The 16,171-nt window shown below is 45.8% G+C and overlaps 6 protein-coding genes across 7 annotated transcripts in view; 2 read left to right on the forward strand and 4 right to left on the reverse strand.

Moving 5' to 3' along the window:
* Positions 1-16,171, reverse strand: part of LOC144891756 (uncharacterized) — a 97,640-nt gene that overhangs the window by 25,392 nt on the left and 56,077 nt on the right. The window lies entirely within an intron of this gene.
* LOC137426170 (histone H4) lies at positions 345-895 on the reverse strand. Its single transcript, XM_078776051.1, has one exon. It carries the CDS (start codon positions 849-851, stop codon positions 540-542), a length of 312 nt encoding a protein of 103 aa, XP_078632177.1. The 5' UTR covers positions 852-895; the 3' UTR covers positions 345-539.
* Positions 9,809-12,656, forward strand: LOC137411966 (histone H2A-like). Of its 2 annotated transcripts, XR_013623085.1 has the most exons (2): positions 9,809-10,350; positions 12,415-12,656. XR_013623085.1 is itself a non-coding variant. In XM_068097232.2 (1 exon), exon 1 carries the CDS (start codon positions 9,835-9,837, stop codon positions 10,207-10,209), a length of 375 nt encoding a protein of 124 aa, XP_067953333.2. In that variant the 5' UTR covers positions 9,809-9,834; the 3' UTR covers positions 10,210-10,422. The 2 variants fall into 2 exon arrangements, 1 of the variants encoding a protein (XP_067953333.2); XM_068097232.2 differs by lacking the exon at positions 12,415-12,656 and having other exon boundaries at positions 9,809-10,422.
* LOC137424856 (histone H3) lies at positions 12,256-13,306 on the reverse strand. The gene has a single exon (XM_078776039.1). The coding sequence runs from the start codon at positions 13,082-13,084 to the stop codon at positions 12,674-12,676; it is 411 nt and encodes a 136-aa protein (XP_078632165.1). The 5' UTR covers positions 13,085-13,306; the 3' UTR covers positions 12,256-12,673.
* LOC144891617 (histone H4-like) lies at positions 13,919-14,278 on the reverse strand. Its single transcript, XM_078775253.1, has one exon. It carries the CDS (start codon positions 14,276-14,278, stop codon positions 13,919-13,921), a length of 360 nt encoding a protein of 119 aa, XP_078631379.1.
* On the forward strand, positions 14,276-15,800 carry LOC137424853 (histone H2B 1/2-like). The gene is made up of 2 exons (XM_078776034.1): positions 14,276-15,047; positions 15,250-15,800. Exons 1-2 carry the CDS (start codon positions 14,998-15,000, stop codon positions 15,662-15,664), a joined length of 465 nt encoding a protein of 154 aa, XP_078632160.1. The 5' UTR covers positions 14,276-14,997; the 3' UTR covers positions 15,665-15,800.

The following is a 16,171-nucleotide window of genomic DNA, read 5'->3' on the forward strand; positions in this document are numbered from 1 at the left end:
TACACACAGTATATCTGTCGAATGGAAATCCGTTTTGTGAAGCACTTTTGCCTTACTTTTAATGAACACCCCGGGAAGGATCCGTGATGAAACAATATGGTGTCTTCTGCCTGTGTCTCAGGGCAAAAGGGTTCAGGATCGTTCAATGAAACCACATGGCTGACAAGTGATCGTTTTTCGAGTTCATTTGCAATGTTACATGCGAGGGGCTAGTGGGGATGGGAGTTCATATCAAAGTACAGCTCAAGTAATGTCGGTAATTGTGGATGGTCGAGGACATTGATGAAAATTAACATCTATTACACATAACCTGCCCCTCGGTTATCGACACAACGTTAAGCCTCTAAAAAAGACTTCAAATATCTGACCGATTCACCTCGTGAAAATCAAAGTAATAAACGGAGCTGTCTCCATTGCATTGCTGGTGCCACAGAATACATGATACAAAGTTTAAGTCGCCTGAAGCTCCTTCCTGAACGAGATGGTGGCTCTGAAAAGAGCCGTTTTGTTGTTGTTGTTGAACTCCACCACCAAAATGTTTAACCACCGAAACCGTAGAGTGTACGGCCCTGGCGCTTCAAAGCGTACACCACATCCATGGCAGTGACGGTCTTGCGCTTCGCGTGCTCCGTGTAGGTAACAGCATCGCGGATCACATTTTCCAGGAACACCTTGAGAACTCCACGGGTTTCCTCGTAGATGAGACCCGAGATGCGCTTTACCCCACCACGACGAGCAAGGCGACGAATCGCAGGCTTTGTGATTCCCTGGATGTTATCACGCAGTACCTTGCGATGACGCTTCGCACCTCCTTTACCGAGACCTTTTCCACCTTTACCACGTCCAGACATGATCACACAGATTGCTTACTAAAACCAAATTAGCAAAACCACGACTATTCGCGTGGCTGTGTAGATGATGGTGGGGCTGAGGCTTTATATTGGTGGAGAGCTCGATGTTATGATTTGTTCTTTGACTTTTGCACTTTGCCTCATACACTTCATAATTTTCTCTCGGACAAAGGGTGCTTAATTGATTTCTACCACGTCCGCGTGTGTGCCCTTTGCCTTTTCACCTCTCTTGCTGCGCATGCGCACGCCGTCCTTTCGTTTTGACAATGTGCACTCGCTCTTGCGGTCCCTTCGCTTTCGCTCAAAGAAACACAGAATCTTGTCAAATGAGGTTTAACTTCGGCAATAATTTCCGGCGATTTCATTCTGAACACAACTGCAGAACTTTGTAAAAATAAACAACAAACGCAAACGACCCCGAAGTTATAAATACGCTTCAAAGGTCTCAAGTAATTGAAGGATTTTTTTTTTTTTTTTTTTTTTTTGTATACTGAATCGAGGCTCGTGAAAGAGCGAACATTTGCTTCACAAACAAATCAAACAGACAAACAAAATATATAAAAAGAGGGAGCAGAAGACAAGATGGGGAGAGAAGGGGAAGCACACAAACACAACATTTGAGAGCAGGGAGATGTGTGGGAGGGAGAGGGCTTGGGGGGAGGAGGCGTGGGAAGGGGGGGGGGGGGGGGGTTGGGAGAAGTATAAAACACAAGGACACCAAGGACTTCCAGGACAGAAGTTGGTATTTCAAAAAAGTGGAAGTGGGGTGAAATTAGCGGGGGTAGAAAAGATCAAGGTTTTGGATGGGGGAAAATAAGAGATGGTGGAGTGGGATTGAAGAGAGTGAGGGAGTTTGTTCCAGAGGCGGGAGAAAAGAGGCATGAAGGAGTGAAGGTGAGCAGAGAGTCTTGATTTTGGCAGTTTAACCATAAGAGGGTTGCAGGCAGATCTTGTGCGACCTGTAGGAATATTTGCGGGACAGAGCCCAGAGAGAGCTGGGGGGGGGGGGGGGCGGCAAGGCCAGAGAGGAGTCGGTAGAAGATGGAAAGACCACCAACCTCCCTGCGGTGAGTGAGTGAGAGACCCTTGGAGTTAGCTTCATCACGGGAGATTCCAATGATTCTGAACGCTTTGGTTTCAACAGCGTGAAGACGAGCTAGGTGTGAGGCAGGAGCACCAGCCCAGAGGGGAGAGCAGTATTCCATTTAGCTGCGAATGAAAGCTTTGTATGTGGTGAGGAGCTCAGGTGTGCCAAGGAAGGACTTCGCACGACGGAGGATGCCCAGTCGGCGACTGGCTTTGGAGGCCAGATTTGAAATGTGGTTTTCCCAGGAAAGATCATGGCAGATAGTGAGACCCAAAAGCTTGAGTGACAGAACTTCTTGGAGAGGATTATTCAGAAAGTGGATGGGAGGGTTGTCCAGTCGGTCTTTTCGGAGAGACATCGTAAGAGTGTGAGATTTGTCAGGATTGAAAGACATGTTCCACTTGTTTGCCCAGTCTGTGATTTTGTCCAGGTCTGTAGAGAGTGAGGAGGCTGCAGACTGCCGATCTGAGGGATGAAGACTGGAGCAACAGAGAGTAGAGTCATCAGCAAAGAGATAGAGAGGATTTTCAAGAGAGTCAGAGAGATCAGTGATGAAGACCAGAAAAAGCACAGGGCCCAGAACACTGCCTTGGGGAACTCCAGCCTGAACAGGAAGAGGAGATGAGAGAAACCCATTCAGGGCCACACGTTGACTACGACGAGAGAGGAAGTCCGTCAGCCATGCGTGGAGATTTCAATGGATACCAAAAGAGGAGAGTTCGGTGAGCAGAGCAGAGTGCCAGACCGTATCGAAGGCACGTGATATGTCACGGGAGACAGCTCTAATTTCCTGTTTGGCATTGAGGACCTCCATCCATTGTTGAGAAAGCAGAAGCAGCATGTCCAGAGTAGAGTGACCAGGTCTGAAACCAAATTGATGATCAGAGATCAAGCCATTGGAGAAGAGGAAAGATTTCATATCTGAAGCAATGATGGATTCCATGACTTTGCTGATAATTGGGAGAAGGCTGATTGGTCTGTAGTTGCTGGGATCTGTTTTTGCACCTTTTTTGTGCAAAGTGGTGATGTTGGCAGATTTCCAAGCAGATGGCAAATGACATTGAGCAAAAGAGGGTGAAGAGAACAGAGAGAGGGAGTGAAAGAGCGGCAGAGCAGGATTTTAGGACCCGTGGGCTGATGCCGTCAGGTCCAGTTGCAGAATCAGAGTCGAGGGTTGACAGAAACTTTTCCACCTTGTCAGGAGGAAAGGACACAGAGTCCAGGAGCAGCTGGGTACGACTGGGTACGGTGGGTACAGAGAGGGATGGGTTTGGGACACAAGATTTTGAGGCAAACACAGAGTTGAGGCATTCAGCTTTTTCACGTGCGGAGTCAGCCGTGTGGCCGTTTGAGGTGAGAGAAGGGATGGAGGGGGAACAAACACCAGAAACAGATTTGACCAGATGCGACCAGGATTTGGAAGAGGGAGACAGATAAGAGAGTTCGGTCCTGAGAACGGAGAGATATTGTTTCCTGGCTCTCCTGAGGGTGGACCCACACTTGTTTCGGGCTTTGTGAAAGGAAATGAGATTTCCTTCCGTTGGATTTGCTTTCCAGGAGACGAAAGCAAGTTGTTTCTGGGTTATAGCCTCACCACAAGATTCCGTGTACCATGGACGGGAGGAAGGGTATGACAACTGAAGACGAGATGGGATAAATCTGTGCATGAGATAGCAATTTACCTTGGAAGAATTCCCAGGATGAGTTGATGTCAGAGTCGGTAGAGATGGGAGACCAGTCCAGATGATTGATGGCTGCTTGAAGACCGTGCCAGTTGGCCTGAGTGAAATGTCAGACTCGTCGACGCTGAGGAGGCTCTCTGAGAATGGTCAGAGAGATGTCCACTTTAACAAGCACATGATCAGATGAGCCGATTGGAGCAGAAGAAGAGCAGCAGACATTTTCAGGGAAGTTAGTCATAACCAAGTCCAGAAGAGAAGATGCTCCGTTGACTGAGATCCGGGTCGGGAAATTGACAGATTGTGTCAGTCCCAGTGAGTCGCAGAAGTCCTTTGCTGAAGAGCCATGGCTGGTGAGAGAGGTACCCACACCCAGCCAACTGGCATGGTGACAATTGAAATCACCATATGTGAGGAAGAGAGAGTTGTGATGGGTAGATAGAAGTTGGTCCATATTATCAGACAGCGAGATGTAGATGGAGTTATCACTGTTTGGTGGACGGGACAACACACATATGAACAAAAGGTGGGAGCGAAGGGGAAGCCGTAGCCAAAGGTATTCCTGGGGGTGAGGTGGAGAGAGGGCAGTGCAGGGCGAGTGAGGAAGAGAGTTTTTTTTATGAAGATAGCAACGATATTTCGATAGATCGATATTTTCATGACAGTTTGGATTTCAACAAAAGTAAAACTGCCCTTTTTGGCGGACATTAACCTCGATGAACCAACGTCCATTATCAATGTCATTTCATTAAGGTTGAAACAATAAATTATCGTGACGTTCAACCAGAAAACAGTTCAACCAGTAAACCTTTCGCTATTATTACGAAGCTTTACTTTAACGCGTGAAAGATCCTTGAACTTGAAGATGCTGCATGGAAGACCTTGCGCCTCTCTGGGACGACAGGGGATTGATTGAACCAGTCAAGTAAATGTAAATGAGATATCACAACAGGTTCGTTTACAAAACCTGGATGCAAACAGAACATCACACGAAGCACGACACAAGAATCGGGTCGACGATTTTATTCACGTTTGGATTAAAAAAAAAAAAACCTTCCAACCATTGCTTACACCTGTGTGCTGCTGGTAAGTGCTAACCAAGTATCTTCACATTTGTGATGGTCCATGCTAAGATGACCTCGACACGAACCTCCAAAAAGGAGTTTTTTCTTGTTTGTTTCATTGCCTTGCAAAGGTGGCTGCAGACAGGTGCACATTTCACCATTAACTCTGTGAGGTTTATGTCGGGTCAAAGAAAATATTTTGCTCGTGAAAATCTTATTCTGAGCACAGAAACCCATTGGGTGAAGCCCGAGAACGTGTTCGAGTTAGCAATGTTCTGTCAAAGCAGATCGTCCATCTGCCGTGTCGGGCCGTGGAATGCGGCGAAAGGTCCAGATATTTGAAAAGATGCTTCTCTCCGTTTGCTGGGATGTTCTCGTACCTGAAACAACTGTTCGCATTGCGCATGGAGTTATCGTTCATGTGAATAACAAAGCTCAAAGTGACGCAGGAAACACAAACGGAAATGGTGAACGACTCCGAACACTGACCTTGATTTCTATCACGTCCGCTTCTTCACGCCGTCAATATAACAGGCGACGTGGCGAAGGGACGCTTTATTTGTGCAACACTGTACTTCGTTTTGGAACTTTGTGTTACCTGTCATACTCTTGTTGGTGCGAACTGCGAAATGTCGGAGTCTGTACCTGTTTCAGCAGAACTTTCAACTTCGGCCCCGTCTGTCAAGCGAGGGAAGAATAAACCTGGGGCTTCCAAGACCCCGAAGAAGACTGACGGCACCCTTTCGGAAAAGATCATCAAGGTGGTGGGATCGAGCAAGGAGCGAAATGGTACGTCGCTTGTCGCCTTGAAAAAGGCCCTGAGGGCAGATGGCTACAATCTCCAACGGAATTCCGTTCGTATCAATTCGGCTGTGAAGAGGCTCGTTGCAAGTGGAAATTTTGTGCAGACCAAGGGAACGGGCGCTGCCGGCTCTTTCAAACTCAACAAGGAGAAGAGTGCCAAAGTGAAGAAGAGCACCAGTCCCAGAAAAGTTGTGAAGACCACAATCAAGTCTAAAGCGGCCAAGAAAGCGACCAAAAAGCCAGCAGTGAAGAAGGTGGTGCGGAAGGTTTCTCCCAAGAAACCGAAAAGATCTATCGCCGCCTCTTCGAAGCGATTCAGTAAGTCGCCTGCAAAGGTGAAGAAAAACGTGAAGAAGGTTCTGCCTAAGACCAAGGGAAAGACCAAGACGACGAAACCAAAGGCCAAGCTTGCAACCAAGGGGTTGAAGAACAAGAAGGCGACGCTCAAAAAGAAGTGAGAGGAAGGGAAGACGAGAGAGTCGAGGTGAAGTTTCTCTTGTTCCTCCTCGTCTCACTCGCCCAAAACCCACAACGGCTCTTTTCAGAGCCACCACCTCGTTCACTTGAAAGGAGCTGATCCGATGGTTCATAAAATCACTGGTGGGGCTGGGACACTGCAAACAACAACGTGTGCATCCTACGTGCAGACATAATAGATATAACCTTTAGATACAGTATTTCATGAAGTGGTTTGTGAAAGCTTTATAAACAGGACCACGAGGTTCAATGACCAATGAATGGCAAGTCACGTGACGAAACATGCAATGTTGTCAACAATAAGTATTGCTTTCGCTTTCGAGCAGCTTTTCCACCTGTCGATTTACGGGCGGTTTGCTTCGTACGAGCCATCGTGACCGGCAAAGATCAACACAAAACAAAACAACAGCGAATGAAACAGGATGAGAAATACGCGGCCAGAGCTTGTTTTTCGCTGAGACGCTTCCGGTGTTTGCTATTGGCTGCCACGCTTTGCACGTTCGCTATTGGCTGCCACGATTTGTACGTTTGCTATTGGCTGGCACGATTTGCACGTTTGCTATTGGCTGGCACGATTTACACGTTTGCTATTGGCTGCAACGATTTGTACGTTTGCTATTGGCTGGCACGATTTGCACGTTTGCTATTGGCTGCCACGATTTGCACGTTTGCTATTGGCTGCAACGATTTGCACGTTTGCTATTTGCTGCCACGATTTGCACGTTTGCTATTGGCTGGCACGATTTACACGTTTGCTATTGGCTGCCACGATATGCACGTTTGCTATTGGCTGGCACGATTTACACGTTTGCTATTGGCTGCCACGATTTGTACGTTTGCTATTGGCTGGCACGATTTGCACGTTTGCTATTGGCTGCCACGATTTGCACGTTTGCTATTGGCTGCAACGATTTGCACGTTTGCTATTTGCTGCCACGATTTGCACGTTTGCTATTGGCTGGCACGATTTACACGTTTGCTATTGGCTGCCACGATATGCACGTTTGCTATTGGCTGGCACGATTTGCACGTTTGCTATTGGCTGCAACGATATGCACGTTTGCTATTGGCTACCATTTACTATTGGCGATCGGAAAATCTCTCGCATTCATGAAGAATCAAGCCCCGCCTCACTCTCTATCCATTGGTTGAAACCCCATTCTCCCCTCTCCATTGGTTGAAATCCGAGCCCGATGTGATCCGCTCCGGGAAGGAAAGCTCCGTCCGCCCTCCCTTGCTCGTTTCTCCCACCAATATCTATCCTGAGCTCGCTTGGGCCTGTTCAGCGCTTCCCTGAACTGAAAGAAGCAAAAGGCAAATCTTTGCCAAATAATTGTGTTTGTCCCGAAAGACAAAAAATTCACTCGTTAATCGATTTCAGAATTGGGTCTTTTGGCAAGGATGGATGGCAATACAAATATTTGATATGATGCAGGAACCACGTTCTTTGTAAATATGTACAACATTTTTATGATTTTGCAGTAACTTGTTCTTTGTAAATTATGCATTTTTGTGATGTTCCTGGAACTGTGCATTATTTGCAAATAATGCAAATTTATATTGCACAGTCGAGTTTCTCACACTTGCGGCTCTTAATTTATTGGATGAATAAAGCACAAGATCAAACGTCCTCCATTGAAGAAAATGCAAAGCAAAGTACAAGTCGTCTGAAGCTCCTTCATGAACGAGTCCTTTACGACTTTGAACGGCAGGCGATGAATTTAAGCAGTTCACGTGCAGAGGTATCGAACAGTTTTGTTTACAAGATCTAGATGCAAACGATACATCACACGATGCAAGCTCGACGATTGTGACGTTTCAAGTTTGGATAAAAAACCTTGTAAGCATTGCTTATTATTAACCTTATTAGTAAGTACCTGTTGGTAAACAAGTATTTTCACACTCAAGCTGTTTCATGGAAAATTGACTTCTACACGAGTCTTGGAAAAGCCGTGTTTTTCCTCTTTTCTTGCCTGAGTGGCAAATGCGGCTGCAGACAGATGCACAGTTCACCATTAACTTTTTATCGTTGAGGTCATTTCCAAGTAGAGATTTTACTCGTGAAAAATAGAGCCTGAGTGAAGAAGCACCTTGGGCGAAGCCCGAGAACGTGTCCGAGTAAGCAATGTTCTGCCAAAGAAGCTCCTACCTCTGCAATGTCGACCCGTGTGAATATGGTGAAATATGTAGAGAAACAAAATGTGTTTCTCGCCGTGCGCAATATGCAAGGAGTTATCGTTCATGTGAATAACGGAGCTGAAAGTGATGTGAGAAATACAAACGGATGCGAGGAACACCTCCATAGTTTTCCGAGCGCCGACGTTGATTTCTACCACGTCCGCTCCTTCCTCCACGCCATCACTTTAACATCGAACTGTTAAAATTCTATAATTCATGTGTGTTTGCAATATTATTACAATATGTGTATTATGTTGGGGTTCGAGGAACCGACTCCGAAGGCAATTTAAACCAACATACAGGTCACGTCGTTAGTTATACTAATAGTATAAGACCAGAGTAGTCACATCCCTTTGTGTCGTAGGTTGATTGTGCTGGAATGCGTTGGTGAGGGTTAGGGAGGTTTACCCCTTTTTCTCCCCATTACCTTGGGGTAATTGTGCACTGCGTACGGGCTCCGTGGTGTGCGATGTGCAACACGTGCGCTGGCTCATTAGCATATCGCGCCAAAAGCTACTTTGAATCGCGCGCCAAGACTAAACTTCCACCTTGCTTAACTCCACCACAATCTTCTTTTAAAACCCACAATTATTACACAACCCTTAACATTTATTAGTGCCCATTTATATTTCCCTTTGGTTTTTATTTCACGTTAGATTACATTGCATCAAATTTATTAGGCATGCTGTTTATCGCTCCAAGACCGCAAAACACCACCAAAACGATCACTTTTTAAGTTATGTACTTATACCTAAAAATGTATACTTATAAAAAAACAACGTCGATTCAAACATTGTGTTTGTAACTCTGCCATGTTGAACTGCAGCTTTGCAAGTGAAATTCTGACATTTTGCTCGATCGAATCTGCACATTTCGCTGATTTCTTGCTGGATTTTCACTTTTATCGAACACCATTTAAACGTAACTCATTGTGGTTGTTGCTGTTTTTTGTGGTTGCTGTTTTTGTGCCGTGTTGAAATTTGTGAACAATTCGACTGTTCTCTTTAGGGACTACGTAGCTGCGGGTCCACTCACCTTGTATTTAATTTTTTAGAGGTCCCTCGAGGCGCTCCGCACGAAATGAAAACAAATCTGGTGAAAACGGATGTTTGAAACAGCAAGTTTAATAGCTGGAATGATTTTCAATTTTGTTTGATTGCCAGGCAGGCAGACAGAGTAAAATTATCCTCTCACTCCTCTCTGTGCATGTGCGATTGGGCCGCATTCAGAGCCAGTATCGGGTAAAACGGCAAACTTGCCTTCGGATTCAAATTAAAAAATGTAACATTCAATTTAAATAACTTGTTTGTCAATAAAGCAATTGCTCAACCTCGTTATTTCGCATTGCGTGTGCAACTTAACTACTGAAGCCGAAATCGAAAGGAACTTGAAAAGAAACCTGTGAACCATTTCTGGTTGTAAAATGGGTGCAAAGTGCAAAGTGCAAAGTGAAAAGTGCAAAGTGAAAAGTGCAAAGTGCAAAGGATTTTGTGTTCCAAAGGGTATCATATGCAAATATTTGGATCACAGAGAGTTTGGAGGCGGAGTTCCAAACAACTTCATGTTCAGCCATTGGATGGATAAAAGGTGGGCGTGTGTGATTCTTCATTCGACTTCACCCTTAAAAGAACTCAATTCGCATCATGACATTGTCACTATTAGATCACTTAGAAATCTGTTAGTCTCTGCGAATCATGTCGGGACGTGGTAAAGGCAGTGGAAAAGCTCGTGCTAAGGCTAAAACTCGTTCTTCCCGTGCTGGGCTGCAGTTTCCCGTGGGTCGTGTCCACAGACATCTTCGCAAAGGCAACTACGCCGAGCGTATCGGTGCCGGTGCTCCCGTCTATCTGGCGGCTGTGCTTGAGTACTTGTCTGCAGAGATCCTGGAGCTCGCCGGGAACGCTGCACGAGATAACAAGAAATCGCGCATCATCCCGCGTCATTTGCAGCTCGCCATCCGCAACGATGAGGAGCTGAACAAACTGCTGGGCGGGGTGACGATCGCGCAAGGTGGTGTACTGCCGAACATCCAGGCCGTGCTGCTCCCCAAGAAAAGCCAGGGCAAGTAAACGGCTCCGCCTCACACGAGTTCTTCAGCTCTCCCACAACGGCTCTTTTCAGAGCCACTCAAGCCTTTCCGAAAGCAGTTTCAACGATACACGATCCGTGTTTTACACAAAACTCTGCTGTGTGTTGAAAAACTTTTCACGGTACTTGTTTCTTTTCCACTTCAAAAGCACATGCAGAACGTCTAATAATTATGACTTTGCATATTTACTGCACATACATCTTGTCATTGCAGAAACCCCAATCATTGTCCGTCTTGTGGCGTAGATTTTAGCGTATTTTGACGATAGAGAGTAGCAGGATAGCTTGATATAAAAGCGTGAGTGGATTCAAGGGGAGACGACAATTGGGTGAACAAGCTGCAAACAAACAGTGAAAGAGCAAGAAGGGGAGGGTTGGGGTGGAACAGAAAACGAACAAAGCAATGAGCAAAGCAAAAGTGGTTACAGAAGAGGTAGGGGGGGGGGGGGGGGGTTGAGACTCACAATGACTTATAAAAAAAAAATGATGCTTTGGGTCACAAAAGGTACCTCTGCATTGGCATTTTCCATTCTTTATTAACTGTTAAAGTTCTGAACAAAAATTAATTCTGACAGATTTGCATTCACACACAAGGGGATGTTTTTAGGTTCTGGAAGCGCCAGTTTTATTATTGTCTCGTTTAAGAAACGAGGTCGAAAGTGCTGTCGGAAGAGGAACAGTCCGCCATTTCACACCGAAAAGAGTGAGAAGGAAGACGAGAATCCAAAAACAAATGCAATATTGTACAAACAACGCGTCTCGCCTCGCCGCCTCTGTCATCGTGACGGGAGAAGCGGACGTGGTAGAAATCAACGTCGGCGTTCGGAAACGCTCAGAGGTGTTCTTTTGTTTCCGTTTGTTTCTCGCTTCACTTTGAGCTGAATAATTAACGTAAATGATACATCCATGCGTAATGCGCACAGCATTTTCAGGTACCGACACATGCTGGTAAAAGGCGAGAAGCACATTTTCAATCCTCTGCACTTTTCACCATCGATCATCTTCCACGGGCCGACACTGCAGATGGAAGAGCTGCTTTGACACAACATTGCTTACTCAATCGGATACGTTCTCGGGCTTCTCCCAAGGAGCTTCGTGACTCAGGCTCAGTTTTTCACGAGGTAAATCTATTCTTGGACCTAACTTAAACGTTAAAATTTTCATTGTGAAATGTGCACCTGTCTGTAGCCATCTTTGCAAAACAGTCAAGCAAACAAGAGGAAAAATTAGCTTTTCTGAGGCTCATGTTGAGGCCACCTGAGCATGGACCAGCATGAGAGTGAAAATACTCGATCATAAACAGCACACGGCTCGAATCAATGCTTTGAAGGTTTTCTTTTTAATCCGAACGTCACAGACATCGAGCTTGTATCGTGCGTGCTTCGTGTGATGTGCCGATTCCATCTCCGCCTTGCAAACGAAACTGTTGCGATGTCTCATTCACAATGGACTGCTCAAATGCATCACCTGCAGTCCATCACCTGTCGCAAATGGTAATATCGAGTTCCCACCAATAGAAAGCCTCGGTATCAATACCAAAAATACACATGAATGCTCGTTTCGTTTATTCACCTTTGGATTCAACTGCTGTCATGTCTGGACGTGGTAAAGGTAGAAAGGGTCTCGGTAAAGGAGGTGCGAAACGTTATCGCAAGGTACTGCGTCATAACATCCAGGGAATCACAAAGCCTGCTATTCGTCGCCTTGCTCGTCGTGGTGGGGTAAAGCGAATCTCGGGTCTCATCTACGAGGAAACCCGTGGAGTTCTCAAGGTGTTCCTGTAAAATGTGATCCGCGATGCTGTTACCTACACGGAGCACGCTAAGCGCAAGACCGTTACTGCCATGGATGTGGTGTACGCTTTGAAGCGCCAGGGCCGTACGCTCTACGGTTTCGGTAGTTAAACATTTTGGTGGTGTTCAACAGCTACAACAACAAAACGGCTCTTTTCAGAACCACCAACGTGTTCATGAAGGAGCTTCAGGCGACTTTAACTTTGTATTATCTATTCTTTGGCACCAGAAATGCAATGTTGATAGCAGGGCTTATATTATTATTTTGGGTTTAAGATGAACGGGTCAAATAATGCTATTTTGCGGTTAAAATAAAAAAGTGTATTTTAACATGAATCACCTTACAAGTGACATTACACATGGTCCCCAACAATAATGGTCAATCCTGTGCAGGTTTCATTGAAACATTGTGAAACGCCATCCCCTGAAGACAGCCAACCTCCACCGTCTTATTCAACGTTTCCGTCAACGTCTTCAAAAAAAGGGAATCACAAAACGTATTTCCCTCCGACCTGAATACACACAAAAGGTAGTGATAGGTGGCGACTTCGGTGAAAGGTCGATTACACTTTCAAGAAAGGTGTTGTGGCTCTGAAAAGAGCCGTTGGGTGGTGTGGTACGGAAGCTGTGCACAAGACCTTGGACGAGCCGGTTAAGCTCGCTCCCCGCGGATACGTCGTGCCAGCTGGATATCCTTGGGCATGATGGTGACACGTTTGGCGTGAATCGCGCACAAATTAGTGTCCTCAAACAGACCAACGAGGTAGGCCTCGCTCGCCTCCTGCAGCGCCATCACTGCGGAGCTCTGGAATCGCAAATCGGTCTTGAAATCCTGTGCGATTTCACGGACGAGGCGCTGAAACGGCAGCTTGCGAATGAGCAGCTCCGTGGACTTTTGGTAGCGCCGGATCTCGCGCAGCGCCACAGTTCCTGGACGGTAACGATGCGGCTTTTTCACGCCACCGGTGGCTGGAGCACTTTTCCGTGCCGCCTTTGTCGCCAACTGCTTTCGGGGAGCTTTTCCACCAGTCGATTTACGGGCGGTCTGCTTTGTACGAGCCATCGTGACAATAACGCAAAATTGAAAAACAACTTTTTCACCAAACGCCAGCAAATGAAATGAAAACAGCACTTTGCGCTTTTATTTATGTCGGGGGATGCTTGTGTCGTTCCTATTGGCTGCCAAAATTTGCACATTTGCTATTGGCTGCCAGGATATTTACGTTTGCTCTTGGTTGCCACGATTTGCCAGTTTGCTATTGGCTGTCACGATTTGCACGTTTGCTATTGGCTGCCAGGATATTTACGTTTGCTCTTGGTTGCCACGATTTGCCAGTTTGCTATTGGCTGTCACGATTTGCACGTTTGCTATTGGCTCTCATTTACTATTGGCGACCTCAAAACCTTTCCAATTCGCTGAAAAATTAAGCCCCGCCTCACTCTCTATCCATTGGTCGAAACCCCATTCTCCCCTCTCCATTGGCTGAAATCCGAGCCCAATGTGATCCGCTCGGCGAAGGAAAGCTTCGTCCGCCCTCCCTTTCTCGTTTCTCCCATCAATATCTATCCTGAGCTCGTTTGGGCCTGTTCAGCATTTCCCTGAAATAAAATAAGCAAAAGGCAAATCTTTGCCAAATAAATGTGTTTGTCCCGTAAGACAAAAAAAATCATTCATTAATCGATTTCAGAATTGGGTCTTTTGGCAAGGGGAACTTCGTGATATGAATTTTTTTGAGATTGGTGGAACTGAACATTATTTGCAAATAATGCAAATTTATATTGTACAGTCGAGTTTCTCACACTTGTGGCTCTTAATTTATTGTATGAATAAAGCACAAGATCAACTATCCTCTATTAAAGAATACATAAAGCAGAGTTCAAGACGCCTGAAGGTCATTCATGAACGAGTTTGTGGCTCTGAAAAGAGCCGTTTTGTTGTTGTAGCTTTTGATGAACACCACCACCAAAATGTTGAAGGACCGAAACCGTAGAGTGTGCGGCCCTGGCGCTTTAAAGCGGACACCACATCCATGGCAGTAACGGTCTTTCGCTTGGTGTGCTCCGTGTAGGTAACAGCATCGCGGATAACATTTTCCAGGAACACCTTGAGAACTCCACGGGTTTCCTCGTAGATGAGACCCGAGATGCGCTTTACCCCACGACGACGAGCAAGGTGACGAATAGCAGGCTTTGTGATTCCCTGGATGTTATCACCTCCTTTGCCGAGACTTTTTCCACCTTTACCACGTCCAGACATGACACCAACGTTTGATTCAAGCAAAAGATGTAATGTGATGTAATGTGATGATGAAATGTGAAAAAATGTAACGTGATGATGTTATGTAAAAGAAAAAAAAAGTAACGGAAAGCAAGCGCCTCCATTGCAGGACGAGCTGCCATTTTGTACTTGAAGAGGCTGTCCGCTTGGTGCATCTTGTTTTGCCGTTGGGATTTCCATCTCGACCTCATCGTGTTGATTGACGTTGGTTTTCCTATCGGCTCAGTTCCCATATCGACCTCTCACCACGTCACTCCTCACCCGCAGCCGCGCTAATACCTGCCTGTTGTTTTGCCATTCTGTGCGATTTCGACCTTCACTGCGTTGGGTTTCGTGCATGGACTTTGGGGAATGTTACATCTTACATTCCACTCACGTTTGGTGTATCGTGAGTTTATTGCTTTGAGAGCATTGGGGAATGATGGTACCATCATATGTATTGTTCAGTTCATGCAAGTGACATTTTCATTGTACTCTCTTTCATAGTGTCATTATTGTGCATGTGAGTTCTTTATACAATTACTTGTTTGTTCTGCAATCGCATTGGTGTGGTTTTATTATGGTTTATTAGAACACTCAAAATAACAAATTTGTCTGCTGTGTTCCCACTCCAGGCTGAGGTTCACCGTAATCAGGGTTTGGGGAGGTAATACGTAACATTAGCACGAACCTTTCCACCACCTTTACCACGTCCTGACATGATTTGTGGAGGGGAATACAGAATCAGAGAACCTTCACTGTTTGTCAGGTCAATGCCGATTGGTTGGGGAATTGGGTTATTTTGAGGTGGAATTCGGATCAAGAATGATACACGCCCACTTTTCATCCATCCAATGACTGAGCATTAGATTGTGTTCTCCGTCTGAAACCCTCTGTGATCCATATATTTGCATATGAACCCTTTATAAGAGGGAATCGCTCACACACGTATTCTTACTCTTTCTCCGTAGCTTCAGATATTGGTTGTCTAACGAGCTACTCGTCATGCCTGCGGATCATCCTAAGCAAGAAGCAGCAAAGAAGGGTTCGAAGAAAGCCGTTTCTAAAGCGACTCGAAAGGGCCCCGGTAAACGGCGTCATCGCAGAAAGGAAAGCTACGCCATTTACATCTACAAGGTGCTGAAACAAGTTCACCCCGATACGGGTGTTTCTTCCAAAGCGATGAGCATCATGAATTCCTTCGTTAACGACATCTTTGAGCGCATCGCATCCGAAGCATCTCGTCTGGCGCATTACAACAAGCGCTCCACCATCACATCGCGGGAGATCCAGACGGCAGTGCGTCTGCTCCTTCCCGGGGAGTTGGCCAAGCACGCCGTGTCCGAAGGTACAAAGGCCGTGACCAAGTACACCAGCTCCAAGTGAGCTCGGACTCGTTTCTCTAGTTCATCCCCAAACGGCTCTTTTCAGAGCCACTCAATGTTTCTTTAATGGAGTGCGACTTTTGCTTCTCGTGTCCTTCCTTGGTGAAAGAACCACTTGATGTTATCTTTAACTAGAAATGTGGTTCATATTAATGTGTAGAACAGGTAATCATCAGCATTATACTGAAGTAAAGAGTAGTCCTGTTAAAACTTCCTATTATTGCGTGGATCGGGTTGGTATTTGTCATGACTTGGGACATAATTGATTGTGAGGTGGGTATGTATGTTGGGGAGTCAGGATCAAATTTGATGAGAGGACCAACGTTTGTCCAACCTGCTCCTATCGATATTATAAAAGGATCCGTGTCTGTTTGTCTGTCGTGATATAACTTGAGAACGGATTAACAGATTTCAATAAGTCCAACTAAGGTGGATTCGCGTAACTCCTGGGAGTTAGTGACTTTTAAGCCTCTAATAAATCTTTCAGACTTCAATATCTGACCGTTTC

The sequence above is a fragment of the Myxine glutinosa genome, chromosome 4 (genome assembly GCF_964187855.1).
Source record: "Myxine glutinosa chromosome 4, kmMyxGlut1.1, whole genome shotgun sequence".
Classification (NCBI taxonomy): domain Eukaryota; kingdom Metazoa; phylum Chordata; class Myxini; order Myxiniformes; family Myxinidae; genus Myxine; species Myxine glutinosa.